This window comes from Rhinichthys klamathensis, unplaced genomic scaffold (genome assembly GCF_029890125.1).
Source record: "Rhinichthys klamathensis goyatoka isolate OS25496 unplaced genomic scaffold, OSU_Roscu_1.1 h1tg000030l_1, whole genome shotgun sequence".
NCBI lineage: Eukaryota > Metazoa > Chordata > Actinopteri > Cypriniformes > Leuciscidae > Rhinichthys > Rhinichthys klamathensis.
Window position 1 is genome coordinate 336,041 of NW_026606580.1, and position 17,403 is coordinate 353,443.

Genomic DNA, 17,403 nt, shown 5'->3' on the forward strand with positions numbered 1-17,403 from the left:
ATCTCCATGGTAACTTGTGGCATTATGGGAAAAGAGACAGAAACTGAAGACGATGCTGCTGTTTTTTAATGAAGGCTGGTATGAGAGCCAGATTTGGCCCCAAATCCATCAGCAGCATTCTGGCATCACACGGGGAGCATTTATACGTCTCTGTGTGTCTAATTAGATACTTTCCCTCATTCTGTGAGATGACAGTCCGGTGCTGAGGAGAGATAAACAGGGAGCAGGGTGTAAGCAACACAAATCAAGCACACATAACAATTCCTCAGGCAGAATGAGACATACTTGAGCTCTTCTACTGATGAATGATGCAAGACCAAAAATAGGATCAATATTTCACATTTTAGCAGATGCAAGCTATATGGATGAGCTTTCAGCTTACTAATAAACGAATCACTAAATATGAAGCATGCAAAGATTATGTCAGGGTTCTGCCCTGGCAGCTTTGTCTCTTGTATCTTTGTTTAATGTTTCCATGTTTGTTTTGTGCTTGTGCACATGGCTTTCTCTTTGTTTATGTTGGCCATGTGCTCCTTTTGTCTTGCCTCCTAGTTTCAACTTACCACGCCCCCTCGTTTAGTCCTTGTCTAGTTGTCATTCACTAATTGTCTTCACCTGGTCCTTGTTTGCTTCACTCCCTTTATATTGTGCTTCCTTGTTGCTTGTCTTTGCTGGATCGTTGTTTTGTGTTCATAATCTAGACCTTTCTCGTGGTATAACTAGGTGTGATTGTCCAAAGCTCTCTCTGTAGCTTGTATCCTTGCAGCTTTTGCTTTGGGTTATCTTAGACTAACTTCCCTTTCTTTTACTTGAGCTATTCTAGTTTTTGATTGGTTCTGTCTTAGATTTATAGAGTTAGTTTGTTAGTTTATTTATGTTTTAGCCTGGGTTTTCACTTATTTAATACCTAGCTTTCTCCTGTTGTAGACTAGTTTTACTTTAGTTATTTACTTTTGTGTTTTGTTAGTTTTCCTCTCTTATATGTAAGAGTTTAGTTTTTCAGTTACTTAACTACAGTGTTTGCCATGCCTTGTACTTCTCTAATGTTTTAGTGTTTTGCTCTTGTCTTGTTTCTCCTGTATTATGTGTCTGTGTGTGTTCGAGTTGAGTCCTGTCCTGCCCATCCTGAGACTGCACTGACTGCTGGTTACTGGGCTGCTCAATCTTGCCCGGGTCTCCTGTCTGGACCTCTGTTGTGGGCTGTCTCTGGACTGTGCAACTGTTACACATTGTCACATCCTATTGTCAATAAATCACCATTCACTGCTCATCTCTGCGCTTGGGTCCTGTTATTTCCAGCGGTTCCTGACAGATTAATGGTAAAATCAGGCAACACTTTCCATAGTGTACAAATTGGGACATTTTATTATGTTATATGAAGTCTTCAGTTAAGAACCCTGATACCAAAATGTGCACTCTAATATCTAAAAATATGTCTAATACACTGATTCATACATTAAGCTTTAAATTAACATGAAATGTCATCTTAATATAATCTATAATAATATAGCCCATATATTTTGACTTAGTTTTTACAATAAGCATAAAACAAACACAAATTTAAGTCGAGTAAACTAAATATGTATATCCTCCTGGGACCCAAGAATAGACTTTTGTCCACTGTAGTGGACATTATATTTTAGTGAATTTCTCTGACATCATACATGTCACATGACACAACCTGGGTGTCCTGTAAAGAGCACATTCAGGACTTTTCAGAGATACCAAATGTTTGGAGGTTTCACCATGAAAACAACTTCTCCTTGGTCTTTAAAAATGTCTGACATTAATTTAGTGATCAAATGTAGCATTCTTATGGAAATATGATAATATAGTGTAATTATAATATAAATTGGACTACTTTTCAAATTGTATTTCATAAAACAACATCTCAGGAAAATGTTAAGGGGTTTAAAAAAAACAAAAAACTTTCTGTTACAGAACAGGGCATTGATTTCAAACGTGTCCACTGTAGAGGACATCAGGACTAAAATCATGTTTATCAGGCATTCTGGGAGACACAACAAGTGAATATGGAAATAAATTATACATCAATATTCCTATGAAATGTTAGATATTATTATTAAAATGTTGCCAATTATTACTCCAATTATTACCCTTTATTCTTTCATTAAATGTTGCTCCCAGAACACATTAATGTGCAAATTAGATACAGTGTATAGATACATTGCATTGAATGGGAATATTAACTTATGGCCATTTTACCCACATATTGCAAAAAGTAAAATGGTGTATCAATTCATTCCATTATTTCTTTCATAACATAGGTGAGAATAATCTTTATACAAATTTTGGTTGAAAAAATCCTGAAACCCCAAAATGTATTGGTGATTGAAAAAAAAATCCCATTGTTTTTGCCTATACATATAATTTCATGTCATTTTATTTTTTAAACAACTTAGTCCTGGCGTCCACTACAGAGGACATAGCATAACGTATGAATAAAATATTATTTTATATATATGTTTTTTAACCATTTGTTTATTGTGCTCTAAACAGTGTGATGACATGGAAAAAAACTAAATTCAAAAAACTTTTTTTTTCTGGGTCTCAGGAGGCTATAATAATACAAATTTGAATTAATAAAAATGATTTAAAATTGTTGCAATTATTATATTTTATAATTGATAAATGTATATTCCTATTTGTTACAACCCCCAAAAAAATATTCGGATCATTTTATTCCTCATAACTATGATAAGGGTTGAAAGATACAGATATTCAATGTATTTAAAATAGCTCTATTTCCTTCTGGGTTAACTTTATGTAAAATGATTGTTTATTTGTGGAGCATGTTATGCATATTGTATTGCTTAACCGCAGTCACAGATGGCTGTTTACATTTATTTGCTTTCTGCTACTTTCTTTTCACATCTTTGAATTCCGAAATCCTCAGAATGTGTCCGTGGGGAATTTCATCTCCTCTCCACATCTCGCCCTCAGGAGACTTCCTGCTAAATTAGTAAACTTCATTCTCTTAACTAGCAAACGCTTTTGCTCAAGAAGACGTCGGAAATCAGCATAAGGTCGGCAGATTCAAAGTTGTGTTGTGGCACCGGATACCAAGCCCAATAGTGTGATTCTGGGCAGAACCTGAGGTGAACTGTGCTGTAATCTGTTTGGGATAATGAGAAGCTGTGCGTTTCTGGAGCATTCTGTGAGTTGATGCCATGCACCACAGGGCTTCCATCAAAGTGGCATAGAAAACCTTTGCCAGTCAGCCAATAGACGTCCTGGAGCGGGAGACAGATTTCTGGGCAGGGACTCCCTCGTTGCTCTCAGTTCTCCAGGGAATCTCTGGAGGGATGTACTTGAGAGGCAGTAGGCATCTGTAAGTGTGTCATTTGCATGTCTTCTGTTGGCGATCAGTCCTGATTTTGTTGGTTTGGGAGAGTGCAGTTGGGGGTGGACTTTGATCTGCTGAGTGTGTGTTTGTGTGTGTACTTGGTATTCCCTATGTTGTGAGGACCAAATGTCCCCACATTTTTGACCTTGTGGGGACTTTTTTTGGTCCCCATGAGGAAAACAGCTTATAAATCATACTATGGGATATTTTTAGAAAATGTATAAATACAGAACGTTTTTTGTGATCGTTAGGTTTAGGTATAGGGGGTAAGGGGATATATAACATAGTTTTTGTATAAAAATAATTATGTCTATATGGAATGTCCTCATAATAATAGGAAGACCTGTGTGTGGGTGTGGGTCAGGGCCGTCGCCAGAACATATAGAATGGGGGGGCATTTAATTTTCATGGGGGGCACACTTTTTACGATCTACAAAACAGACAGTCACAAAAACAATAACATCCCCTATTTAGTCTATATTAGAGCTGTCAAATGATTAATCGCGATTAATCACATCCAAAATAAAAGTTTGTGTTTACATAATATATGTGTGTGTAGTGTGTATAATAATTTTGTATATATAAATACACACACATGCATGTATATATTTTATATATATTTATACATAATTAATATTATATATAAATATAAATATTTTATATATGAATAACACATTTTTCTTAAATATATACATGCATGTGTGTGTATTTATATATACAAAATAATTATACACACTACACACACATATATTATGTAAACACAAACTTTTATTTTGGATGCGATTAATCGCGATTAATCGTTTGACAGCCCTAGTCTATTTATAACTGAAATAGACCAAATTCTATATTTAAAACAACACCAAAACACTTGCGCTTCCCCTTTAAAAACATTTACTAGACTATTGCAGGATTTGACATGGCAGAAAGCTCGCAAAGAGCGCCTATTTTATAATCTTTAAAAAGCGGTTATACAACTTCATCGCGATCTCACAAAGTTCCTAGGCTATCAGTAAAGCTGATACACAATAATGCCTTATTTACATAGCCTAACTGCTTATTATAACGAGAGGATTTGCACGCGTGTAAAACTAATCCACTCACCGCTCAAAACACCGGAGTTTAGCCAATATTCTTTTATTACGGAGAAAACTGATCCTAAACCAGCATTTATGGACAGCTTTTCCCTCTAAAAGCAATCAGAAGTATATGGAAGCTTGTTTTCGCCACGGAATAAAAAAAATTAAAAGATAATTGCGACTTTTTATCTCACAATTCTCACATGGATTTCTCTCCATTCAGAGTTTTTCTCACAATTCTGACTTTATAACACGCAAATGTGACTGTATATCACTCAACTCTGACTTAATAACTTGCCATTTTTATTTTATATCACGCAATTCTGAGAAAAATTACCTTTTTTTTTACATGGAAACAGTAGGCTGTTTTTAGCAGGCAAATGAATCAGAAAATTCGACAAGCCCGCTTGGCCAGGGGAAGGTAAGCCTTGCACAGAGCCTTACACGCTCCGACTAATTTTCATATTTCTGAAGACAATGTGTTATTTAAAGTTACAGAGATTAGTGCACCTGTGTGCTAAATTCTGCTGACGACATTTCGTTATGGAATACGTGGATACGTTTTTTTGTCTCAATAGTAAGTTTGCTGAATGACCATATGAGGGGGGCACGTTGTGTCATCTGGGGGGGCACGGGCCCCTAATCCCCCTTGGCGACGGCCTGGTGTGGGTGTACATTTTTTAAATCAAAAGTTGTGTTTGTTAACATACAATGCACTGTGAAGTGTGAACTAAAATGAACAAACAAACAACTCTATTTTTATTAACTAACAGAGATTAATGGATGTTGTAAGAAATACATTGCTCACTGTTAATTAATGTTAGTTCATACATTATCTAATGTTAACAAATGTGACCTTGTAAAGTGTTAACATTTTTCATGTTAAATATGTATTTTAAAATCTAGTTTATGTCACAATTAACTGTGTGAAGGTCATTATCTTTCATTCTATTCATTTGTATTTATTGTTTGTTTGTTTGTTTACTCTTGTTTGTGTGCTATATTCAATTTATTTAATTTATATTTACAATTTATGTAACAAAAGATACTGCAGAAAATGTACATGGTAAGGATGTGTCAGCTAATTACTTAAATTAACATTCATGTGAACATTTTGTTTCAAATTACTTAAAAAAATTAAGTTAAATACATTTTTTTTTTGGATTAATTAAGTTGCATACAATGTTATCTATATTTAAATAGACATTTGTTCATTAAGCAGATGCTTTTATCCGAAGTAACTTACTAATTGACATTGATTTTCTGAGTTGACAGAAGCAGCTAGGAGAATGTGTACTCTACAGTGAAGATCAACACATCAAATAAATGCTTCCAAATATAGCTGACAAAATGTCATACATACTTTATTTCACTGAACAGATTGCATACATTTAGAATAACAAATCAACCACTTATACATCTAACTAGACTAATGCAGAGAGATTTTTATATCTCTCGTTTCCTGTCTGTCCTTCTCTTGTTGTCTCTCCAGAGTTCCTCCTATGAGAGGAACCTCAATAAAGAAATGGTCAGAGTAAATAATGACTGCACCGCATGGTGTTCCCGTCATCGGCAGCCCATTGCTGAGATGAGGACGGCTTTAAGCAGTGGGAGATTTGAGCTGGTTTGTCCCACTGTGTTCTGATTGCTAATACACAGCAGTGCTGTTCCAATTACCAACCCTCTGATGCCACCAGACTCTACTAAAGCCCATCTGAACCGTCTGTGTTTGTCAGGGACTGAGTGCACTGTCAAACACATGATTACAGTGAGAGTTTTGACGTATCTCCTTCAGGGAATGTTGCTCAATTCAGTCTAAATCACACTTAAGTAACGTCACTCCAGCTCTGGAGTACTGAGTCGGTCATAAGCACAGGACCACGGGACCACAGGCCTCCCATAGTCTCTTGCACACACATATAATTCATTTGATGGTGCTTCTCTGAACGCATACTCAGCAGGGAGGGTGTTTGTTTGGGTTTTGGCACTTTCTACACAATGCAGTATTAAAGAGTCATGCATCATGACTTTGGTCGATATCTTGTGCATAAACCATATCTCTAACAAGCTACATGATTGTAAACCACAGATGAAACCTTGGCTTGAGTTCATAAGATGAACATATATTGGATGCAAATCACCAAATATCCTCAAGGCATTTTGTTATATACTATTTTGAAAAGGATTGTAGTAAAACAAAGTCCCAAACCATCCGCTTTAACTTTAATGGTTTTGTTCATGGAAAATAAAGAATATAAAGCTAACTTCTTGCAAATATGGTGGTTTTGCATATGATTTAAGAAACAGTTCAACCAAAGATAAAATTGAAATCATTACTCGTCCTTATGCTGTTCCCCACCTGCATGCTTTTATTTATTTCGTGAAACTCAAAAGGAGAATCTTGAAAGCATGGCTTGTAAATAATGCCATCATTTTAATTCCTGGGTGCACTATCCCATTAAATGCAGTAGGCAGCCAATAGAGGTATACATGTAGGTTTTATATTTCCCACATTGGAGTTTTAAACAATGTTTAAATCACTTTTAATAGAAAATGTAGATCAGACAGCTCTTGGATTTCTCTACTGAATAAAATGTAGTCTGAGAGAAAGATTAAGAGTCTATTGAAAACTTGCTGATATCCAAGTCAACATGCCAACATTTCCTACTATGGAAATATTCAATTATTTTTAAAAGAGCCCTTAAAATGGTGTTGTTAAGTTCTGCTTTACCGAGCAGCCTGACATTTTGGGTTTAAGAGCGATAGTTCATTATGCAGGTCCAATAGGCAGTCCTTCTTGGAAGTGAGGGAGACTTTATTGAATTCCACTGGGCTCTGTTGAAAATAGCTAAAAGTTCCAGCTCCAGTGAAGAAAATGAGATAAGTGAATTGTAAATCTCCGGGTTAGAAATATTGGACTCTCGGGGTAATAAATTTCTGTCAGACTCAGACATGTAATGAGCTTAAATAGTGGCCGAGTTCAGGGATGCTCCTGAAGAAGAAAAAAACAAGATTTGAGCGGAGAGCTTGTGTCATCGTACTTCTGACGGCATAAGCAACTTTGGGAGTTTCAGTATTCTACTTTCATAAGCCTTTAACTCCTAGGCTAGCAGGGCTAAATGTTAATGCCGATGAGAGCGACATAAAACATGACAGACCAGAGTGGAAGATTTTACACGCATTTTGATAATTGTGTTTTATTTTTGCCATATTAAGTGTAAAAGTTGTGCTCTCCAGAGGTAGAGGAAAGTTTGTGTTTCAAGTTCTCCAAAATAACTTTCTTATGACTAGTGCAACTTAAAAGTATTTATTCAAAGTTATTGATCTACACTTTGTTTTGAAAGGAGGCATATACGCTGACGTTGTAATGACAGAGTGCATATACATATAAATATAAATATGATATATACATACTATATATATATATATATATGTATATGTGCATACAATTTAAAGGTCTCTTCCAAGTAGACTATTGTGCTGTTTTTAGGCACTTTTTTGTCAGCTATATAATTTACACTGCATACACAAACCACATGAAGATTAATAATACATTAGCATAATATGTTTTGGTATGGAAGGATGGTTCCAATCACCTGCAAAGTCAAATATTCTCACAGGGCATTTTGAAACCACAGAAAATAGTTTTGAGCCAGACTAAACTCTGACCTTGTTTTAAAAAATGAATGCAACCAGTTTTCTCTGTTTTATTCAGCAGTGGCTTGCTTTTGTCCTAATGTGTGTACTCTTGGTGACTCTAGTCCCTGGTGTCGTCTGTCATCTCTATAGTAAATGTCGGGCAGTCAGGCATGTTGTGTGTTAGACACCTCCTCAGCGGCACTCAAATGCCATATGCAGAGAGATGTTCTTACTGTCTCTTTGTCCTTGAGACGGTCAGACTCGAGAACACTGCACGTTCAAATGCTCTTAAACATAGTGAGATCTTCTCCTGGTGATTTTGTGGTTATTTAAATTGTTTGAGTGGGGTTTTTTTTGTTACATTATCATACTGATGGAAAAAGATGGTCTAGTATGTTGTCAACATGAAATATTTATTTTATTTTATTTTATTGGAATTTACATTCAAATACAACTTGAAAGTAGTCGCATTCTGTATGATTCAACAGTAGTGTTATTCGGCATTCATATAATATAATGGCAACTTTGAAACTACTTTCTTTTTCAGATTGCATTACTATGGACTCTTGTTTACGCCACTGAAAAATAAAAAAGGTAATTTATCTTACAATTTATCTCTCTTTTCATCTCGCAATTCTGTTTTTTTCTTGCAATTGCAAGTTTACATCACAATTTTTCTCAGAACTGCGTGACACAAACTCCCAATAACTTGAATAAAGTCAGAATTGTGAGATATAAACCCTCAATTGTAAAACAAATGTCTGAATTGTGAGTTTTTCCCCCCTCAGAATTAGACATTATAAATCCGCAATTGCGAGTTTATATCTCACAATTCTAAGAAAAGAAGTAATTGCGAGATATAATCATGCAATTGCAAGAAACATACAGAATTAGATCAAAAGTTGCATTTATCATTTATCATTGTTTTATCACGTGGCGGAAACAAGCTTCCATACATTACGAAGTTATGACAGAAAAAAGTTGCTGTATCTTTTAGTATTCCTATTAATTTCAGTGGCAGTTGCTAATGTCAACCCAGACTTACTTGAAATATTTTACTTTTTAATTTCTGCATTTACGAAATACGTGGTTCTGGGTTCAATTTGCTTCACTTTTCAGGTGACGCGTCCAGAAGAGGCATCATAAACAATATATTTTTTATTATTATAGGTGAGCTACTGAGCAAGTTCACTGTGTAAGAAAAGCCATTCAAATGGAGCTGGTTGTGATGCAAACATCAGAATGTATTAATTTATAAATATAGTAAATGTGTTTTGAGGTCATGACGTATTGTGCAACCACACGAAAATAAGTCTTTATAAATAACGTGCCCCTGTAATCATAATGTCTGTGAAAATTAATAAAACTTGTTGGTTTTACTACCACTAATAGTCGTTTCAACTGGAAACTGCAGTGATTTGTATGTATAGGTACTGTATAGGAGCTTTTAAAAAATGTAGAATAACTTTTTTATTTTATTTTTCTCAAATGATCCTAGGTTGCAACCAGGTGCTTTAAAAAAATGATTTAGTAATTGACATCAAAAATCAAAAGAAAATGTGAGAGGTCTTTCAAAAAACACTATTGCTTTTATTTCCTCCTGATTTTTCAAGCAGTTCCGGCTGTGGATCTGAGAGATGTTAAAATGTTTGAATAAGTCATTTTTTTGCAGTTTTGCAGACATGTAGAGTCAAAGCACCTAGGTTGTAACATGCTAATGTGTCCATTTCACACTTTTAAGATTATATATTATTTGTCTTATTTTTGGGGGTATTTAAATGTGTGTGTTTGGAATTGTGAGCTGTTAGCGGTGTTTCACGTTGACTTTGACCTCATTAACCAATGAACCTTTTTACATTCTCAGTACGTTGGTATCCTCTCTACTTTTTATCTGTCAAATTCTTATTCTATACCTCTCTTTTATTTAAAAAAGATTTACATTTGAAGCAACATTTTGTCCCATCAGCTGTAAAGAACGTCCTCTTCAACTCCCTCTTTCTGTCATGGCCGCCCTCAGCTGACTCAGTTGACAGGAGCTCGCCGTGGGGTCCCTCGAGGGGTTTTCTGAAGATGATTGCCTTGAAGCTGAAAATGCTATGATAAAAGCTTCTCTTTTCATTTATCTTCCTTTTTTTAAAGTAAAGCGAGGCTGTACTTTGCCTTTTAACCATTACGACTGACCCTTTCCTCCGCAGCAATTTCCAGCGATTCTTGATTCTGATTATCTGTGACACTTCATCGCTTTTATCAACAAATGCTTGCTTGCTATTTCAGATGTAGGCTACCTATGTAAAAATCACTTTTAGGAATGGTACAAGGGAAACATCAGAGAAATCTATAACACTTATTTTGATGGTCCCCTTTAGGTATTCTGTTGACAGTAATGTTGTAACTATAACTAACAGTCATTAGAGTATTAGAAGGCTGTCTGCTTAATATCATGCTAAGACTATTTTGATGCTCCTCCAACAGATATTCTACTGACTTTAATTAACTTTGCAAGTACATGGTTCTACTAACCACAACCCCTTATTCTACTAACCAACCCTAACAGTCTACTTATACTTTACTAATACTCTACTAATACTATAATGAGAGTAGTCAACAGAATGTCTAACAGGGACAATCGAATTAAAATGTGACAGAGGAATAAATGTAACTGAGCAGGTAGAGAAACGTAGTAAATGTGTGATAGATGATATGAAGAAACTTTGTAGTTCATATTTTGAGGTTGCTAACAAGCCAGGCGTTGGCATGAGGGAAATAGATGTGTTTGAGATGCTAATGAGCAACCGGGATACAAATTGCCATTGGGTCACATGGTATTTGGAGGAGTACACATGAGAGTTTACACCTCAATGAGAGAGAAATACAGTAGTGTGAGCAAAATGTACATGGTGTAAAGCAGAATTACTTTGTGGTTGTTGAACCAATTTTACATCGATTGGATGTAATTTTTGCATCCTTTGATTTTACAATTTCATCCCATTTCCTTCACAGTTTACTGCTGCCAATCACCTTTCCCCCCCTGTTGTCATTTGTTTAAACCCATGCTATGTCTCTCAGATCCACAGCCGGAACCGCTTGAAAAATCGAGAAGAAATGAAAGTAATTGTTTTTTTGAAAGACCTCTCGTGCTGCTTTTAGTTTTTCGATGTTTGAAGGTGTGCCACAGCGTTTTTTTTAAATCCCCCATTTCTTCCGAATAGGATATTTCAAATGCTATGGTTTTCCAAGAATAAATTTTGATCTGCTGCTTGTAAGCCATGGTTGTCTTGAACTCATGTTGTTCTCCAGAGTCTCTGGGGATATTGTTCTCTCGTCTCTTAGCTCAATGTGTGGCTTTATAATTCATAAGTGACTTGCGCCATGGCATCACCAGGTCTGAAGCTGACCAGTGTCACACTAGCAGTTTTTAAACAATTTTAAGTTGTAAGCTTAGTTTACTTAGCCTATACCTAAATTGTTAAAGACAAGTGCTTAATGAAAAACATTAAATAGCACATTTTTGTAACTCTGATGGCTGTTATAAAGTGCATGATGACTGAGATTATCAGAGGAAACAGTCCTTTAATAATTAAATCCAAATGGCACAGGAAAACTCAGGTATCACAACCACGTAACAAACAATGCAGGACAAAGAGCTAAGTCGTTTCAATCATCCTGAAGTCAATGGGCTTTTTGAATCGTTTTTTGGTTAAATGCCTGGAATATGGTCTGTGTTTAACCCACACTCAAGATATGTTGTATTCTATGACATTACATCGGTAATACCCCATTTGTGAATATTTTAAGCTTTTATGTCTTGCTAACAAGTGGCTAAATGGGTATAGAGGCTGTCTGGGACATTCAATTTCATCACGACAAACAGGTAAACTCATTTCACTAGTCTGCTTTTATAGTCTCATTGCATTTATATTCATGTTGCAAACAAGTCTAACTCAAACCTTCCAATTGTAGGCAACAATATATTTGATACAAAGACTGAAAGAGTTGTCAGTAGCTAAGTGGTCTTGTTGAAGTCATGCAACCTTGATGTAGTTTGTATATAGCCCACCTTTAGCTTTTTACTTCTGGTGACAGCAAAAAAATCATAAGCTTTTGCAGGCCACAGAGCTTATTTTCTGCAACAATCCATAGGTCAATGGAAAAATCCCATCTTTTTGTTGTGGGAACCACGGTGATCAGAGTTGGCCTAAAAAATTACATCATCCCAGTAGCGTTCTATTGGTTAAACATTGTTCGTTTAGCGAATCACCTCTCTTTCATCCATAATCGCTGACTGCCCTCAGACATCTTTAGTATTTCAACAAGATTTCAGCAATAACCGCTGGTAGGTGTCACATACTGTAATGGTGTGGTGTACTAAGGAACAGGCTGAAGACTCAGAAGATGAAATCCAAACAACATTTTAATAGCAACACTCAATAATCAAGTAACAGACAGGGAAACTCACATTAACAGGTATTACGGTGACCATACAAGGAGTGCAGAAGAAGGAACAACTTAAGTAGTGAACACAACGAGGATAATTACTAAACACAGCTGACGGACATTAACTAATAATGATGGTAACGAAGGAGACGAGAATGGCGAGAAACTGAACAAAGAAACATGTGACGGATGAAAACACACTGAAAGTCCATGAACTCAACTGAACGTGACACATACTCTATTAAAAAAAAAATTTCAAGAGGGTTAGATTGATGCCTCTTTAATGGAACTGAAGCTGAAGCTTTATAAATGATAATTGGCCCTTTGAGAAGATATTTTGATGAATATGGGTAACCAAACAGTTGATGGGCCCCATTGAGTATGGGGGAAATAAAAACATTTTTTAAAATATCTTCTTTTGTGTTCAGCAGAAGAAATAAATTCTTACAGGTTTGGAACAACTTGGTGAGTAAAGGATGACAGAATACAAATTTTTGGGTGAACTAACCCTTTAAATCCTTCACTGATAATTTTCCCCACCAGCGAGATTACGTAACTGCTGTGACTGAATCTATGAGTCCGTGAGTTGAGTCAAAAACATATTCATTAACAAGATTCGACTCAAAATAATGATTGATCAATAAACTTAACATTTTGAAGAAACTCTCATGAACATGACAAATTCTCCTTTTCTGTATGAAGAAAGTCACACAGGTTTTGATCTACACAAAGTGTCAACTATCCCTTTAATATTGAAATAAAAGGAAATAAAAGGAAAGAAAGAATCTAAAAGGAGTGTCCTTTGAAAAAAGAGAGGAATGAAGTGTCAACAAAAGCAGGTGAAGATGATGGAACAAGGCGGTATGTTGTGTTCAGAGGCTCTTGTGCAGACAGGGCTGTCAGATCTGACCCAGTAAATTGTGATTGTGTTGTCCTGCCATATAAGAGTTTACACTAGGTGTAGTAATGAGTTGAACAGAGAAGACATGACGATTTGACAGGTTCGGTGGGCCGTGTATTTCCCTCTCGTCCTGTCATTCAACGCGATGACAGTTCGATGTTTGAAGAGGTTTGATGAGATTAGCCGTCCTTATTAGCCAGTCAAAATTGCTCTAATAGGGCCTCAACCCTTGGAGCTTTAAAATGAACTACGCTGGTATTGATTTTTAGTTGGCGTGACTGGTAAAAGCCCCTGGATGAGGTGAACTGGAGGCTGTTGTTCCTGTCGAATTTGTCTTTTCAGATTGTTTTATTCATTTATTCATACTACATTTAATGAAGACTGCAAGTGATGCCACACGTCACCGGACAAAGTCTTCTTTATGAGATCGTCCTGTCTCTGGAGTATGTTTGGGAAATTTGACTCAGCTAAGGCCAGAAAAAAAAAGCTATAGATTATGTAAGCAATCTCACTTTCTCTATTTCTCTCTTTGGATTTGGTAGCTGTAGCTCTCTTTATCCTTTGAGCAAATGACATAGCATCTCTCTTCTGTTGGCTTAATAAGAAGAAGCAGCTACCTGCCATCCTAATTGGGTTTCTCACTTCTGACTAATTACAGAAGACTCAGTTCAGTCCCTGGGCCGCCTGCCAGCGATGGCAGAAGGACACTGGGTGTCAAAAGTAGATTGAGGCAACAAAAACTGCTAAACTGCCAAGAAAGACTTGCATCTAAATGGATCCTCGTCTCCTCTGTGATCTTGCAGTGTTTATCTCCTTTTTACCCTTTCCATGGCAAGTACTTAGTTTCAGTACTTAACTATTGGCTTATTTGTCTGCTGCTAGCACTCATTGCCTGAGGAGATTTGCTGGTTTATGTTTAATAGTGAAGATGGAGAACTAATAGTTTTGGGTCTGATGCTGTAATTTTACAATTTCCTAACACCCACACACACACGTTGGGTTTCCATGTTTTATGGGGACTTTCAATAGACATAATAATTATTATACTGTACAAACTGTATATTATGTGTCCCCTACCCCTAAACCTACTCAGCATAGACAACTTTTCACATTTTTACATGTTTAATGATTTCATTTAGTATGATTTAGAAGCCGATTTCCTCATGGGGACCAAAAATGTCCCCACAAGGTCAAAGATTTCTGGAATTGCTATCCTTGCATTTTGTCCCCACACCATAGGGCACACACACACACACACACACACACACACACACACACACACACACACACTCTTTAAGCATAACGCCTTATATTAAAAGCTCTTAAGGTTCACAATTATACAACCACAGTTAGTTTCTTTCGAACTTTAGATGGCCACAGACAAAACCCTGGAAGCTTTTGTGACCTCCACCATTTGTCTAAAAAAATGTCAATCATAATTAATGATGTAGAGAGGAATTTGAGATATGGGTACTTATGGTACAATTCCAGTTCATGACGCTATAAATGACAAATGAACCGCATGTGAACTTCTCATTAATTGTTGAGTCTGCAAGCCAAACTGGAAGCAAAATTTAATACAATACGTAGCCATGAACAGATAGATGGCTGGTGAGATTCTGTCTAGTTGAATATACTTCAGTTTAATATAATATATATATATTTTTTTTTTGGTGCCATATAACCTGAAAACAGAAAAGGCCCTTGCAATCAATTTCTGTTTACTCCATGGCATCTAAGTCAGTCTAATTTTTTTCTATTATAAATAGAATGTTGTTGGGGTTTTTTTGCCTCAGAGCTTATTCTTATTTCCCTGCTGTGACAGGCACGCTGTACTGGAGTAATCTGATGTTTTGCAAAGTGCTGATAGGACATATATCCAGCCCATCCCAGCAACCCCTTGAGGACCACAATGTTTTGGCCTCTAAGCATGGGTTTACCCCTCTTACCCAGCACACACTGTCCTTACACACACACTGACGCTGAGCTAATCTCTGGAAAGGCACAGCACATGCAGAGCTTCAGGGAATGAGTGCTCCACCTGGTCAGGAAAGTGTGTGATGTATTTATCTTGCTGGCATGAGCAAAAAAACACTTACACAGAAATATGTCCATGTGGATTTCATCATACAGTGTTAAAGTGAAATTCATGCTTTTCTGTCCCTCGAGACCTGTAACGGACAGCAGGGACAGGGCAAAAATGGATCTTTTGTGTGCTGAAAACATTTGTATATCTTCATCATGTATGTCTTAACATTTTGGATAATTCATGATTTTGTAGTAGTTTATATATAGTTTTTCCTATGATATTATTTCCCAATATTTTATTTTATTTTATTTTATTTTATAATGGGGTATATTATATTCTTTTACTTTAGGGTATATTATTGTATTGTCTTTTATTTTACTTTAGAGTGTATTATTTTATTGTCTTTTCAGTTAAATTATTTTATTTTCATTTTGGGTAATATTCCTTTAAGTATCAACAGGCAGTTATAAATGACATCATCCTCCAGGAAGTGACATCATTGATTTGGAGGGAAATCTACAGCTCAAACAACTGTAAGTAGCAATGGACTGGATCAATTCTGTGATGTTTTGTGATATCAATTTGTTTGTCTCACTCTAAAATGTTGCATCTTCTTTGATAAAATGACAGAAATCAGTTTGATAATTTTATGAATCTTAAAACATGTGGACAACCTCACGGAAAATGTCACTCCATTTCAGTGATTTATACCTTTTTTGTAGAAATACTGCCTTAAATTACAACACAAGTTTGTTCGTTTGTGAATGAATGAATGAATGAATGAATGAATGAATAAATGAATAAATGAATGCACAATGCTAGTGACTGGAAACATAGGAGGATATTCTCAATCTTGCACTCCAGTTAGACTGGATACCATCCATTTGGCCCCAAATGGTGGCTTCATTTTGGCACCCTAATCACAGCAGAAGTTGTCTTTCACGTGTACAGCAGAAGTGGAGGGTTCTTGGTTGAATACGCAGATGATAAATAATGATCTAATTAGGACAACTGAGTGAAACATTGTGTCATGGTATCAAATTAAGCTGTTCGGTTGATCAGTCAAATAACGGAGTTTACAGCCTGTAGACGTCTGCTAATAACAATCTCGCTTTTTTAATCAGACACGTAAACAGCCAATTATCCAGAAAAGCATCTGCTGTTACAAATGTTTTTTTGTTGCCAATACTGAGCAATCAAATCCAAATTGGGCCATGTCGTGTGGGCCACTCATTTCTCTGACTTGAGAGTAACGGAGGATGACAATAAATTGTGTGGTTACATTTTAGATTGTTCTTTAAAGTTTGCAATCTGGCTTGAAATGAGCAAACAATGCAGCAGCATTTGGACTGCACAGTTACTTTGTACATTCAATAGATGATGAGAAAACAAGTTCCTTGCAATTGCAAACTTTGACGGTTTTATTGCAGAGATGCTTTTGATATTTTAATATATGCATGTTTAACAATAAGACAGCTTGAAGCTCGTCTTTTCATCCCTCCGCACTTCTGACCTGTAATCTGTTGAGAGAATTAATTCATCCACGCATAATATGTCAAAATAGTCTGCTGTCTGAGTAAAATTGTGCTTTTTCAGCATAACATCAACTCATTATGGGGTTTCTTTGTCAGGTTTGCTTCAAAACAAAGTAGCGTAGGTGGATTATGAACTCGCTTTGAGGTGTCAAGAAACTTTATTTTAGGGGATTCTTCACTTGAACTGATTAAGTTATCATTAATGCTGAGAATTAACACACCCACTTCTGAAAACAAAACTCAACTGAAGGTCTGCAACTTTCTATACCTTCTCGAAGGGTTGAAGCATTTTGCAACTCCAGTGTATTTTTGAAAGAGATTTGGCATAGAGGGGGGTTGATAATGCAAAGCTATTATATGGTATCATAAGTCTTGGAATACTTAGATAATATTAGATATCTTAGATAATATTTTTTGAAATT

General features: G+C 36.1%; 1 protein-coding gene across 1 annotated transcript in view; it reads left to right on the forward strand.

Annotated features, from left to right (window-relative positions):
• Positions 1 to 3,148: 3,148 nt before the first annotated feature.
• Positions 3,149 to 17,403, forward strand: part of LOC130080162 (uncharacterized) — a 42,635-nt gene continuing 28,380 nt past the window's right edge. The window contains exons 1-2 of the mRNA XM_056245459.1: positions 3,149 to 3,178; positions 5,936 to 6,067. Of these exons, the coding sequence (XP_056101434.1) occupies positions 3,149 to 3,178; positions 5,936 to 6,067 (162 nt within the window). The remainder of the gene's footprint in view (positions 3,179 to 5,935; positions 6,068 to 17,403) is intronic.